This window comes from Eptesicus fuscus, chromosome 5 (genome assembly GCF_027574615.1).
Source record: "Eptesicus fuscus isolate TK198812 chromosome 5, DD_ASM_mEF_20220401, whole genome shotgun sequence".
Taxonomy (NCBI): Eukaryota; Metazoa; Chordata; class Mammalia; order Chiroptera; family Vespertilionidae; genus Eptesicus; species Eptesicus fuscus.
The window spans coordinates 21,858,857-21,873,757 of record NC_072477.1 but is presented as its reverse complement, the minus strand read 5'-3'; the positions used below and the strand labels follow the sequence as shown (position 1 = coordinate 21,873,757).

The following is a 14,901-nucleotide window of genomic DNA, read 5'->3' as shown; positions in this document are numbered from 1 at the left end:
CTACTGTGAGGATTAAATTTAATACAAAGGGCCTGGAACAGAGTCTGGCACATGGCAAGCACTCAATAATGTTATCATTGTCATTGTTCGAATTATTATTATAACTGTTTGTTAGAGATAATTAAAAACTTCATAAACATTTAGAACACCAACCACAGTTCCAACCTAACAGTGCTAACGGACGGCAAACTAAATAAATTTTGCTACATTGACTAAATCCCGGATGGTTAGGTCCCAAACGGGTATTGCATGAAAACAGAAACAGACAGACAGGTAAACTCTTAAGGAAGTAGCAGCAAGATTTAGAGCCTGAAGAGTTACCAAAATGCCTAACAGAGCAGGTATTCAACAAAACCTTTAGCTAACAGGGATAGCAAGAAATACAAGATGACTCCAGCATTTCCTGCACGTATTTTTTAACCTGATGAGTAATACACTACCTGGGGGAGGGAAGAGAGGATGGTGTGTGCATATATAATGACCAGAGGTTGTGGGTCTATATTCTTCATTTACTCTAAGATATAAAAAAAGCAGAAAGAACTCCCAATCATTGAATATGTTGTCATTTTAGACTAGAAAAATAGTATTAGAAATACCTTCAAAAGACTACCACAAGTCACTGCTGTTCTCTAACATGAGGAACATGGACAACTCTAACAGCCTAGAAGCTATTATTTAATGGCATAAAATGAATTTATCCTGATCATTCAAACAAGAGCAAATAACAACTTCACGTCTGAATCCCTGAAATCAAAGGATCACATCTAGAGCTCACCCAAAACAAAGTCAAACTTAGACCACAAACAGCATTTAGCAACACTAAATTCTTTAAAATTTCCAACACAAGTCAGCGATGGCATAGCACAGCAAAGAAGTATTGCTTAAGGAGGCTTGTCGAAGTGTTGAAAACTAGAAATGGAAAATTTCCAGGCACTGGTATGATTATGGATAGATGGTCTCTTCCTGCTTCTATCACCATTTGCTACTAATTCAACATATGCAATACGTCATGCTTGACTGAGGAGGGGAAGGGGCGGTTGGGGGACAAGAAGAAGGGAGAAAGAGGAAGGGAGAAGGAAAAACCAGTTACTGCCTTAACAATACTACTGCGGGGGTGAAGCCAGATCAAATGTTTTTTTTCATACTGTTCCAAAGTTATTTACGGTAAAAACCTCCAGTGTGTCCCTTTTAGGCACAAACAAAGCCTTGTTCTTTCTTAACAGCTAGTCCCTTGACTTCCCACACGTTATGTAGAACAATGAGGTCCAGCACAGGATAAAGCAGATGACATCAACCTCCCTCAAGTCAGAGATTTGTTTGGGAGCCCAAATTCTGGTTTGTGGCCAGCTGGCTCATTTTACAGAGGGCTCTACTGTCCAAGCTGCTAGGCTGCGTAAGCGTATGGGGGCAATGGCTCAGGATCAACCACCAGTCAGCAATTCACACAAGAAACAGCATAGAAGTCACCGCACCCCACTAGATTACCTCTATAAATCTGTTCCATTTCCCTAGAAACTGAATTCAGTCTTCAGATGTCATAAAAAAGATATGGCATACAATTTCAAATTCTAAGCCGATCCCTTTCTCTAGATTAGTTCAAAACAGATATGACTATGGATAACTGTTCACTGAATAGGAGAGATTTAAATGATGTATCATACCTTGTAGTTTTTATGGAGAAGAAAACACAAAGTCAGATTTTAATTTAAAACTAGAAATTTTGGATGCAGTACGGAAAGAAACTAGATTTTAATACTATTGAATGCTAATGTACCCATTACCCTTCTGTACTAAACCACCTATTTATTGACCTGTTTCTAACCCATTGGACAACAGTCACAGCAAATATAAATTTGAAAGAGACATAGCTTTCCCAACAAAAAAAGGTCAGCCCTCAGTATAGACACCGGTAGTAATACGCTGAAATATAACTGTTCCAAATAAAATCATCTCAAAACTATAGTGCATGCACATGCACACATGTCTTTTATCTTTTCTCATACAGATTTTAGTGGAGGGATAGAAGCTTATAAGCCAATGGTTTCTCAACTGCCAAGAAGCTTCTTGATAATTTTTAGGCTTAAATTGTGATAGGCCTGTGACTCAAGGCTGAACTCTTCAAATGATCTATTTAGCTTTCTCATCTATAAGCTAGTTAGGAAAGATAGGGACCATAATTGAGTAAATATCCAAATTTAAAAATCTCATTCAGCAAAATGAATTGTTAATTTTCTCTCTTGAAAAATGACAAAAAAAATGTAGACCAATTAGATTATTTGGAAGAGGCTGAACAAGTATAAATGACTTAAATTATTATCACTGGGCTTTTCTTTCCTTTCTGGTGATGATTATGACAACTCACAGTTGCTTTTTCTCTTTCTGTAATTTATTTCCAAAATATAAATCACCCTTAGACAACAACTCATCTCATCCCCTAAAATTAATTCATCCTCCATTTCCCACTATTAACAAGCACCCTAAATAATAAATGGTACTGGAGCCTATTAAACTATGATGGTATCATCTAGACTTACTGAAATGTGATTTTCAATTCAAAATCAAGAGTTGAGATCCTGACCACACAAATACTCTTTATGCCATCAATCATGCCCTAGCTATATCACTTGATTTTTCAGTATAGTACTTAATCACTACCTGAAATTATGTGTATTTGTTAAGTTGTTTTTTCTCTGTTCTCCACCAGAGTTCAAGGACCTTCTTTGCTGTTCATTTCCATATCCCCAGCTAGGTCTGGAATATACTAAATATTAAATAAATATTTACTGAATGAATGGAAGAATCACCAACAAAATACTCAGAATTCCTCCCATTAAACTATTCTTTAACTGGTCGCTACAATGATTTATGACCGGGAAGTCAGATTAGCAAGTCAATTATCATTCAAGAGAGAAGAAAGAGTACTAAAATCTATGGCTTACCATGAGCCCTGTGCAATAAAGAATACATTTCAATAAGTCCTTCTAACAATTCTTTGAGATCTATTATCCCCATCTTATAGATAAGGGCCCAAGGAAGAGTTAAGCCATTCCTCCAAGACCATGCACCCTATAAGTGGTGGAACTGCTGGGATTTAAACCTCAAACTGTCTGACTCCAGGTCAGTCTCTTTCCACTGCTTCTCAGTAACACTAAGATATTTAACTTAGTTGTACAATAATGCATATATAGTACATTAAACTGAGGACTCAAAGGTGAATAAGACATTAAGGAGTTCACAAAGTAAGCACCATATTACATGAAAAGTGCCTTGCCAAACAGGATGTAATGGGAGCAAACAGGAGGGGAGTACGGGCAAAGACTGGTCCAAGTTAAGAGAACATTGTATTCAAAGAACTGTAAGGTGTTCAGTACGGGAGAGTTGGGAGTGGGAGGAGGAAGTGAAGAGGAAGGGAGAAGCAAAGATGAGAGATGAGGCTAGGACAGTGGCAATTCATTTATGTTCATTTATCCCTTTATACTGAAGCCCTACTATATGCCAGGCACTGTATTAGACACAAGCATTTCAATGATGAATGAGATAGTCTCTGCTCAAGGAGCTTTTAGTCTATCTGAGGAGATGGGTAAACACACAGTACAACATAGAGTGACATATGATAACACTGATGTATTTACTGGACATTAAGGTGCTCTTTGACAGGAAGAAAGTGAATTAGACAGCTCAATCAAGGCACTCCATTCTTCTGAGAGAGACTGCTTCATTCAGAGCAACAGCTAAATGCCAATCCCAGTTGACCAGGTTTTGCACTACACGAAGTCTCCAGTTCTCCTAACCTCAACCCAAACTACTGCTGCTTGAACCAGAGATGGACATATGACCAAAGAGAAGACCCAGAATGTGGCCTGGCATAAAAGGAGCCGAACCAATCAGATTTTTACGCTCAGGAGCTGCATTTCAGAAGTTGAATGAGAGAATCATTGAGGCAGAGTCTGGTCCACAAGTGGTCAAAATTTAAGAGAAAGCACACCTGAGTGAACAGATACTATGAAAAAGGTTGCAAACTGTGATAAAGAGCTGGATCAAACCCACAAATGTATTACGTGGCCTACACAGTATATTAAAATTTTTAAAATAATACCCAGCTTGTGGTCTCTAAAATACCACTCCTCACAAAAAGGAACCAGAACTCCTTGGAGGAATAGCTGCTTCCAGATCAGGGGTTGGACATACAAAAGATGTGCCTAGGACACCTTACTGTCCTACAAAACAGAGAAACTATCAAAACCTAATGGGACTGTGTCAAAAGGATAACAAAGCCAGAGACATGTGAGCATAAGGAACGAATGCAACTGACTAAACCAATGACTCTAAAAACTGAAACAAACAACAAAAAATAATTTCAGAATAATAGTTAACCCTCTGGACTACAATGGAAATGACAAGGGCAAAATGCCTTACTCTGAAAAATGTCAATTAAAAGAACTGAATTCTGCCCTGTGGTTAGAGCATCAGCCAGTGGACTGAAAGATCTCGTGTTCAATTCCCAGCCAAGGGCATGTACCTCAGTTGCAGGTTCCATCCCTAGGCCTGGTCGGGGGGGCAAGCGGGAGGCAACCAATTGATGTGTCTCTCTCACATCAATGTTTCTCTCTCTCTCTCTCTCTCTCTCTCTCTTTTTCTCCCCCCCCCCTTCCATTCTCTCTAAAAAAGAAATATCCTTGGGTGAGGATTTAAAAAAAAGAAAAAAGAAATGAAGTCTGCATTTTTCCTGCCTTTCCTATATGAATTATAAATTTTAGGGTAACCAAGTCTTAAATTTTGTAAGAATAATTCCAGCCAATAAATATGGAAGGAATAACAGAATTAGAAAATAATTTCATAACCTTAATGAAACAATAAATTCATACAAGTCATCAATGGACTCATACGAGAAAAATTAATGGGAAGCTTTATAATGGAGGCTTCAGGGCACTACCATCTCAGTAGGCAGAATAATGGCATCCCCTGCCCTCCCACACCATCCAAAATGTCCACATCGGCCCAGCCAGTATGGTTCAGTAGCTGAGCATCAACCTATGAACCAGCAGGTCACACAGTTCAATCCCCAGTCAGGACACATGCCTGTGTCCAGCTCAATCCCCAGTAGGAAGCGTACAGGAGGCAGCTTATCAATGATTCTCTCTCATCATTGATGTTTCTATCTCTCTCTCCCTCTCCCTTCCTCTCTGAAATCAATAAAAATATATTTTTAAAAATCTTGTGAGGTGTGATTATAGCTGCATAACATTGTGATTTTGTTCATAAGAAATTCGTGCAGCTGTATGTAGGACTGAAATCCATGATATCTGGGATTTATTTTAAAGTAATTCAGCATAAAATGAGAAAGGGGAAGCAATTACAATGAAAAAAGTGAGGCAAGATCCTATTGGTTGGTGAATCTAGTTATTGGGTATATGGCCAACTGACTGTGCTCTTTTCCATAAAACTGAAAACAAATAATGCCAAAACCAATGTGAATTAATTGGTGACATTTAAAAATCAGAAGCTTTCATATAAAAATCTGGATTTCTGACTTCGTTTGAAAAATCGGATATGGCAACAAGGCCCATATCAAGAAATGACCATTGACCACTCCAAATTAAGTTTCCAATACTCCCAATTATCCCCCATTTATCATCACTGCTGTCCTTTTTCTTATACCTGGCTTAGTTCATGCATTTATGCTACTTACTTGACAACTAGGTTTAGGACTCCAGGAGTAATGTGTTTAAGCTGGTGAGAAGCAAGAGCACAGCGCAGGCATGGGGAGATAAACTGAACAATGGCAAAGTGCTAGCATATAGATATACAGACTCCTACTGTTGACGTTCCTTCAGCAGCTTTGGACATAGATATAATTCCCATAAGGCCTTGCTACACCATGCTTCTTATATTTATTAAGTGCTTACTAGAAGCAAGGCAGTATGCTTGACATTCTGGAAAATACAAACATGAAAATAATTCCTGCCCTCAGGATACTAACAATCTAAGGAAGACAAGGTATAAACATAAGTGGTTACAATGTAAGATGAAAGTAAGTGAGTTTAGGATACTGCTCAGGGTGCCTCATCTGTAAAATGCAAAGTATGGAGTGACAAAGTATATAAAGCTTCAGGAACAGATCATGAAGTGCACTATAGGGCATGTTGGAAAATTGAAGCTTCATCAGATGAGCACAAGTAAGCTGCTGAAGGATTTAAAAAATATAATTACAAATCAGATGGGGCAGCACTGCAAATGAGAGTAAAGTCTCTCTTTCACTGTTCAAATCCTCTGATTCTGTGCACAACATCTGTCGAAGAGCCAGAAGCATGACCCCAAAATGTTACGCCCTCATGGCTTTCTTGGCTAGACATCAGTTTGGTACCTGAAGAGACTAATAAAAGGATGGGTCACTGAGCAGTATCCCTGAAAATAGTTTCTCTCTCTGTTACCACTACTGGGTTCCAAAACCCTACACAGAAACTATGGTCTTCTTATACCTAAGTGCTATTAAAAAGTAAAAATGTTTCTTACTATTCAGTCTAAGGCCCATTCTGTTAAAAATAAAACCATGTGCTTATTGTGAGTGAACAAAATTACCCCAAACGCAATCAACCTTGACTAAACCAAATTATATTAGCGTTTCAAAGATCACTCTAATGACAAAATGGGACCAGACTAGCATTCTGGCAGTAGTTGTCACCACTAGAGAATGGCTGAAATGTGCATAGAGCTTGGCCAAGTCCAGACTCTGGGGTACCAGGAAGGAAAGCACTGGAAACTGAGACCATTTGATGGGTGGTCTCAGTTTTAATGGACTGAATTTTAGTCAATTACAGGAATTACAAATAAAAAGCAAGGCGAGAACAAAATTCCAGCACTTTCCTTTCACTTTACTTAACTTCCAAACTAAGACTCAATTCCAGCTCTGGCATCAGTTTATTCTACTACCTCTCTGAGCCTCGGTTTCCTTATGTGTAAACTGAAGCTAAATAGTACCTACTCCATAGAGGAATGTACGGACTAAATGGCGACGTATGTGCTAGGAAAGTAGCACAAGATCTGACATAGCTAGTGCTCAATAAATAACAGGCTTCATTATTCACAGTCAGCTTCAGCGCCTCCATTATCTTCCTTATTAAGGGTCATATCTAATTGTATCTCCGCGATCAAGCAGGTTTCGCAGGTCTCAACGTGTCTCTGTGTCAATCCCCACAAGCATGCAACACCTAAAGACTTTTTGGGAGAATCAAGTTCCAGCTCCAGGTACCTAAGACCCAAACAGACACGGGTCCCGCCAACGACCCAAGGGGAGGTCGCCCCAGCTCGGCTGTCACCACATCCGCCAAGGCCTCGCGCCCTCCTCCGGGTTCCCCCGCCTTGGCGCCCAGCCCCGCTCCGCCAACGCCAACCCTCAGGGTGAGGGGGCGGTCTCCACCGCCCGCCCTTTGCGCTCCGGGGAGGCCAGGCCCGACGCCCCCCACCCCCATCCTCGGCCTCTCCTCGCCTACGCCAGAGGTCTTCCCGTCCCGTCCCGTCCGCCCCGCCCTGGGCCGCACCTTAAGGTGGGTGCGCAGGCCGCCAGCGCCCCCAGATTGGTCGGTGATCTCGTAAGCGCCGGTCACCAGCAGGTCCTTGTGGATCTCCTCGCGGAGGCACTTGCGGGAGTTGATGGGCAGATGGAAGGAGATGGCGAGAACCGAACTGGGGCCGAGCAGGAGAGGTAACAGCAGCAAAGCTAACTGGCAAGGGCCACGCTGGACTTGTAGGCCAGACAAACGAGACATGGTGCCGGAGACTGTTAACACCCGGGCCTCGGCCGCGGCGGAACCGGAGGGCCCACGTGACTCACCTCTGGCCTACCGGTGGCGCAGGCGCCATTTTGGAGACTGGCAAATAGACAAAGAAACATATAGTCAATCTTATAAAAGGGGAAAAAAAAGATATGATACCACGCCACACCAACAAGTTAGAGTGATTAAATGAAAATTTCTAGAAAATTTCCGGGAAACTAATTTTTGTTGCGTTCAATGACGGTTCAGTCAGCCATAACAAGTGAGGGCAGACCCGGAAGTAATTCTCCTTCAACTTGCGGAAGCAGTGCTTGCAAGTTTTAGGGAGGGTGTGATACCATGGCAACCAAGCCCCAATAGGAAACAGCCACAAAGCCCTTTGCTGGGCCGGTCGGGCTGCCACCGGGGCGCGCGGGGCGGAGGCGGGGCATGCGCAGTCTCAGTGCAAAGCCGCCTGAATGACAACTGGGACCTTGACCGCTGGAGAGGAAAACTTGGGGAGGCTGAGCGGAAAGGTTCTGTGGCTGGGAGGCGAGCGGGGGCCGGTGCCTCAGAGAAGCTCTAGAGGTCACCTGGGAGATGTGAACTGGACAGGCGGCCAGTTCAGGCTCCTGAGCGGGATATTTGGGCTGCAGTAACTGTTTGCTTTCTGAATGTGCATCTAATTTAGCAAACATTGAGCGCCTACTATACTAGGTAATGTTCAGACTAACTTTGGGTTTTGTATTTCAATGGAATAAAACACTGTTTTAATCCAGTCTCAGAGAAGGACCTAATTCGGTTTCCCAGAGGAGCATTGTCAAGGGAAGGCAAGTATTTGTGTGTTTTAAACTCACAGACATTTTAGGGATCCAGTTGGCTAGTCTTTAGTAAGCAAGTTGACAACAGTAGTCATGCTTTTGTTTAACAAATATTTACTGCGTACCTGCTATGTGCCAGACGCTATACCATGCGGTGCGGTGCATACCAATATGTTTATTGATTGAACAGACCACTGTTGGGATGCTATCAGAGATTCAGGACCGAAAGAAATATAAAGATGAAAAAGGAATACACACCAGCCTATGTTTGAAATCTTCTACTTTGGTTAATGTTTACTGAGCATCTACAGAAATACCCAGAGTATGGACTATCTGCTCTTGGTAATTTAAATGATTGTTCTTTATAACTGCTTGCAATCCATGTAGTTCTTTTCCTGGAACTGAAGTCCCACAAACAAAATAAGAACAAACATAAAGGAGCAATAAAGCATTTTAAAATTCGACAAATAACATACTACAACTATTTTATGAGGTGTCCACTTAGGAACATTTAGTTTATTTTATTCCTGATCTAAGATAAGATTGCTAGTCCACTGGTATGTCCTGATAATTTTCGTTGGCCTTTTCCCTGCAGCGTAGGGAATCAGTACCAAGCAGTTATGTAATGCGTTGTTTGTAATCAGTCCCGAGGCTCTGCTGACCATCAGCAAGAGATTTGCAGTCCATAAACTAGCTGTGTGGTTTTTTTTTCTCTAAATTTCTATCTTACATTTAGATAACAACATCTATATTTTTAGCTGTTTTCACAGATCTCATTTGATATTTTCGAAAACCATGTGACATAGACTGGACAAGTCTGTTCATGTCAGAGATAAGAAAACAGGTTCAGAGAAGCCAAAGAAATTCTGAGAGGCCCAAGTTTAAAAGTGACAAAGTCAGTCTGAGGGCCCGAGCCTTCTTCAGGAAGGCACTGTTATTTATTATTTAACAGATGAAGAAATTGAGACTTAGAGAAACTGTTACTTGCCTAAATCACAGGTCTCAAATCCTTTCTTGTCCTGTATTCTCACTTATCCCATTCCCGAACTCTTTCCTACCCCCTTCCCTCATTTATATTTTTTCTCCTTAGCACTCACCATTATATAATATAATATACATTTTACATATCATGTTTATGAATCTGTTTCCCTAGCTAGGTTAATCTGTTTTGTGATGGGCAGGGATTTTTATCTATTTTGTTCATTGCTTTATCTTCTGAATCTAAAATAGTGACTGGCATTTAGAAGGCAAAACAAACAGCAGTTCAATGAACGCAAGATTGACTCCTTAGCTCCTAGCAGAAGGGCTAACAGCAAATTCCTTACATTATTCCTTAGCTGTTTTCACACAAATCCATAATGTATATAAAGTGAGGTTTCAGTTTCATCAACAATATGCATATCTTGTATTTGAATTGAAAAATGTGTTCTTGTTTTCATATAAAGACAGGAAAAAAAAAATCTCCCCTCTATGCTGTGGAACTACAAGGCTAAGTAGATACTCCTAGGGAACCCAAATTTTTAAATTGCATCTGCATGAAAAATGTACCATTTTACATCACTCTGGGGAAACGGCCTCATTCTGAATTGTAGAGCAAATGGAAAGTGTCCCAACACATTTCTTCCTGGCCTAAGAGTCCCCTGCCATCCCCTCATCCTGAAACTTCCACAACCAGACCCACCTAAGATTCCTGAAGCTTTGAGCCTCTGGAAGTAAAGAAACGTCATGAGGACACACCCTCCACCCAATCTATCCCTAATCCACCGATTTCTCAACCTTCTGTTTGTATGAGAGGGAGCATTTTAAAAACACACCTCACCCCAGAATTCAAAGCTCTTATTAAAAATCTGCATTTGTAATAAGCTTGCTGGGTGATTCTGTGGTTTCGAATCCTTGGAAGCGCTTCCTCCCTCTCAACACCTCCTTTAACCAGCCTAATCCTCCACTGTGGCTTGATGCTCCCCAGGTCCAAGGCAAAAATGGTCAAGGATTCCTAATTCTAGTGTCCCTGCTCATTCATGTGTACAGTCCCACTCACAGCGTGTATTTAGGTAGCTAAAACAAGATGGGCAGCAATTGGGCACCATTTGTCATGTGTCATACTTTTGACCCAGAGAGTGATTCCAAGGACCTCTTTTATGGGTCCTTAAGTTCCAGAACCCCCTTGGCACTGCACTCTGGGTGATCTCATCCAGTCCCATGACTTTTTTTTTTTTTAATGTATTTTTATTGATTTCAGAGAGGAAGGGATAGGGAGAGAGACAGAAACATCAATGATGAGAGAGAATCATTGATTGGCTGCTTCCTGCGCGTAGGATTGAGCCTGAAACCTAAGTATGTGCCCTGACCAGGAATCAAACCGTGACTCCCAGGTTCATAGGTCTGCGCTCAACCATTGAGCCGCACCTGCTAGGCCAGTCCCAAGACTTTAAATGCATCCATAGGCGATAACTCCCAAATGTGGATCTCCAGCTTTGCCTTCTTCCCTAAACTCCAGAGTCTGTATCAGGCTCCCTATTTGACATCTCCACTTGGATGACTAATTGGCAACTCATACTTAACCCTTAATTTCCCCTTCCCCCCATCCCAAATCTGCTTCTTCCTCATCTCGGTAAATTACACCACCTTCTACTTCTTCACTGAGGCCATCCTTGTTTCCTCTTTCTCTTACCCCTTCCCCACAGAGCCAGTTCATCAGCACATCCTACCAGTTCTGTGTCCTAAATTTATGGCCATCAGTTTCTACTTTTCTCTGAACTAGGGGTCGGCAAACTACTGCTCAGTGAGGCAGACCAAATCCAGCATGCAACCGCCTGTTTTTGTATCGCCCAAGGGCTAAGAAGGATTTTTACATTTTTAGAGGGTTAAAAAGAAGGAGGAGGAGGTGCCAGACAGAGGGGAGGAGAAGGCTGTGCCTTAGAGAGTTTATGTGGCCCACCAAACCTGAAATATTTATCTGATTCTTTCCCAAAAAATTTGCTTCTCTCACCTAGACAACTTCCCTGTAATCATGTTCCTTAATATACCTTGACTGTATATATTTTTTAAAATGTAAATCAGGCCCTAGCAGGTTTGGCTCAGTGGTTAGAGTGTTGGCCTGCGGACTGAAGGTCCCGGGTTTGATTCCAGTCGGGCACATACCTCAGTTGCAGGCTCAATCCCGTCCCTGGTCAGGGAGTGTGTGGGAGGCAACCAATCAGTGTGTCTCTCATGTTGATGTTTCTATCTCTGTCTCTCCCCCTCTCTTCCACTCTCTCTAAAAATCAATGGAAAAAGATCCTCAGGTGAGGATTAACAACAACAACAAAATGTAAATCAGATCAATCAAAATAAAGCCCAAATACCTTACCACAGTGCAAAAGGCAACAGTGGTCTGGCTCCTGCCCTAATCTCAGTGACCACTTCCTCCCAGCACACCCACACATTCAATCTCCAGGCTTTCCAAACAGCTTAAATGCCTACATGCATCAGGGCCTTTGCACTTACTGTCTACTTGGAGTTCTCTTGCCCAGATCTTGTCCCATGGACTCTGGACTCTGCAGGCTGTGCCTCTTCATTCAGGCTCCAACTCCCAACATCACCTCTGAGAGAGCCCACCCAGTGTAAGTAAGCCTGTCCTCAGGTTACCTTCTATCACATGATCTGGTTTTATTATCTAAATAGCACTGGTCACTATTTGAGAGTATCTTGTTATTTGTTTTCTTGTTTATTACCACCCAGCCCCACTGGAATTTAATCTCCAAGGGAGCAAGGTCTTTGTTTTGTGCCTGATAGATCCCTGAAACCAGACACAATCTGTAGTGGGCGTTCAAAAAATATTTGCCGAGTGAATAAATGAAATGATACAACATATAAACCACTTAGCACATCAACATAGAGCAGTTGCTCAATAAATGCTAGTTCCTCTATCTAGTATTTTAATTGCCATTTTTCATGTGGAGAAGCTGAGATCCAAAGCTGTTAAGTGACTGACCTCAATCCATACTATGAGTCAGGATTAGAGCTGAGAATAGAAACGAGAGCTCTTAACTGCAGACTAGTTTTCAGACATAATTGTCATTACATTTGATAAAACATGATACTTATTATTTAGTTCCTACTCTACTAAGAAGTTTGATATTTCAGGGCAATATTTTTCTACCCTCATTCACATTTATAATTCAGCTTTTTTTGGATTTTAAGTGAATATAAGTCTTTTAGAATATTTATGAAGATGTTACTAATACAAAACTTGTAGCATCTACTAGTATCTCCCCTGAATTCACTTTCCCTGAAAAACAAGATTTATCTTTCTCTCCAGATTTCCATGGTGTTAATTTTTTATCTTCCTGGGTGGAAAACATGAACCCCAGTACTAACTCCCCATGACAATTAATGTCCTTCATCAATGTCGCCAAGATAAACTATCAAGACCCTGCCTTATATTCTATAGCCTGTAAATGCTGACTGCCAGCATCAAAGTTATTCTAGTGATGTATGTGAGCTGAGGAGCCTGGATTTAACAAAAATTTCACTAGGAACAACTTTGGAGATGATGCAAGCAAAAGATACAAAATGTGTCCCAGAAGAATCAGTTTGGGGAAACATCAGAACCATCACCAATACCCACAGGCTTTGAGAGCAAAAGCAAGTTGAAAAGGACAGGATGAGAAGAGAGGCATCTCCTCTGCCCCATAAGCACTGTTTGCTTGTGGAGAACACCAGCCCCAGAGCCCAGTGCAGAGAGAGCAAGTACAGGAAGGCAAAATTCCAAGGCAGAAATGAGATGGGGGGGTGGAGGGGGTACGGGGGGCAGGAATCCCCTGGATCAGTTGAAGTGGAGGAACCATGGGACAAAAAAGAAGAGTTGCAAAGATGGGACTCCAGGGGAGAAGGAAGTAGGGTCGGGTAGGGAAGAAATGGGAAAATTGTCTAGTGCTTTGTGAAGTAGCCCCTGAGTTGAGGCCTTCCAAAGGAGAGTTAATAGAGAGTCAAATGGCATCTACCCTCAAGCATGTGGCTGTATTGCACTCTACACCTGGACACAGCCATGCCTGAAGACTATGCACGTATAGATCCTCATAGAGTTTGAGATTCCTTCAAAAGCGCTTGGAGACCCTAAAGTTTGCTAGAGCAGAAAACTACACTGTTTTCAGCCTTTGCTCCTAGTTCTAAGTTTTGGGTTTCTTTTCTAATGCTTTTTTTCCTTGATAGGCCATTAAGCAGTATCTGAGATCCACCAAAACTCATTCTCCTTCAACAAAAGCTCCGTCTTGTGAGAGATAGGGACCATGCAGATGGAAAGAGCACTAGCTGCAGACACCTTGATAATGTTGTATGTCTTTCCCTTTATTAGCTACATGAATCACCTCTGCACAATAGAATCCTCTGAGCAGCCTTAAAAAATTGCCCATGCCCAGGGCCCACCTAGGATCCAACCCAGAGCATTGAAAACAGCCTATCTGCGTATGGCCCATGGGGATATCATATTTCAGTGGTTCCCTAACTTTGCTGCACATTGGAATCATCTGGGGATCATTTAAAAAAGTACAGAATGTCCCCCAGACTTTCTGATGTAAATGGTATGGGGTACAACCATGGCATCAGGGTTTTTAAAATCTTTCCTGTGATCCAATATGCGTCCAGGATTAAACATGAATGCTCCAACCTAACCCTTGTCCACTCCTATTTTAGCACTGAGCCCTTCAATGCCTTTCAAGTGGCATGTGCTCAATAGATATTTCTCAGTTTGATTTGCATTCCTGTGTCTCCTGCTGAAACTCTGTTGCCCTTTCTTCTAGAACCTGACATGAAATTAGTCCTCTGGTAACTGAAGTACTTGGAACACCAGCTTAGGGACAAGGTTCATTCCTCTGCTGGCTGTGTTCTCAGCTCCAGTGTTAGCCAAGAGGGAGGAATGGGAAGCCAGAGCTTCAGATGAGGAGGGCGCTCTCTCCGCAGGCACATGAGGGAGCCTTTTCTTGTCCTTTGCAGAAAGTCATTGTGGCACATGGACAGGGGAAGTATTAATAAGCTTTCTAAAGAGGTACTTCTCCAAGATTTTGGTGTTTCATAGACCACAAGCAGTGCTGTCAGTTCTACAGATGGCCAACTTCTGCATTTTGGAGAGCAGCTTCCGAAGATAGATCAACTTGCATCCCTAAAGCAGAAGACACAGCTATGGGGAAGGGAATCATCAGAGTCTCTAAGCCAGATGTCAAAAGCCACTACCCACATGTTGTTGGTCAGGGACAAGAAAGACCGGTCCACCAAGCAGTCATTAGAGACAATGGACTCTTTGGAATGAAATTAAAGTGACAGCATTACAGATATTGTAATAGCCAGGGCTT

At 41.9% G+C, this 14,901-nt stretch overlaps 1 protein-coding gene across 1 annotated transcript in view; it reads right to left on the bottom strand.

Annotated features, from left to right (window-relative positions):
• Positions 1-7,851, bottom strand: part of TMED10 (transmembrane p24 trafficking protein 10) — a 40,458-nt gene extending 32,607 nt beyond the window's left edge. Inside the window, exon 1 of the mRNA XM_008138818.3 lies at positions 7,539-7,851. Coding sequence (XP_008137040.1) covers positions 7,539-7,766 — 228 coding nt within the window. The 5' untranslated portion in view covers positions 7,767-7,851. The remainder of the gene's footprint in view (positions 1-7,538) is intronic.
• Between the last annotated feature and the right edge of the window lie 7,050 nt (positions 7,852-14,901).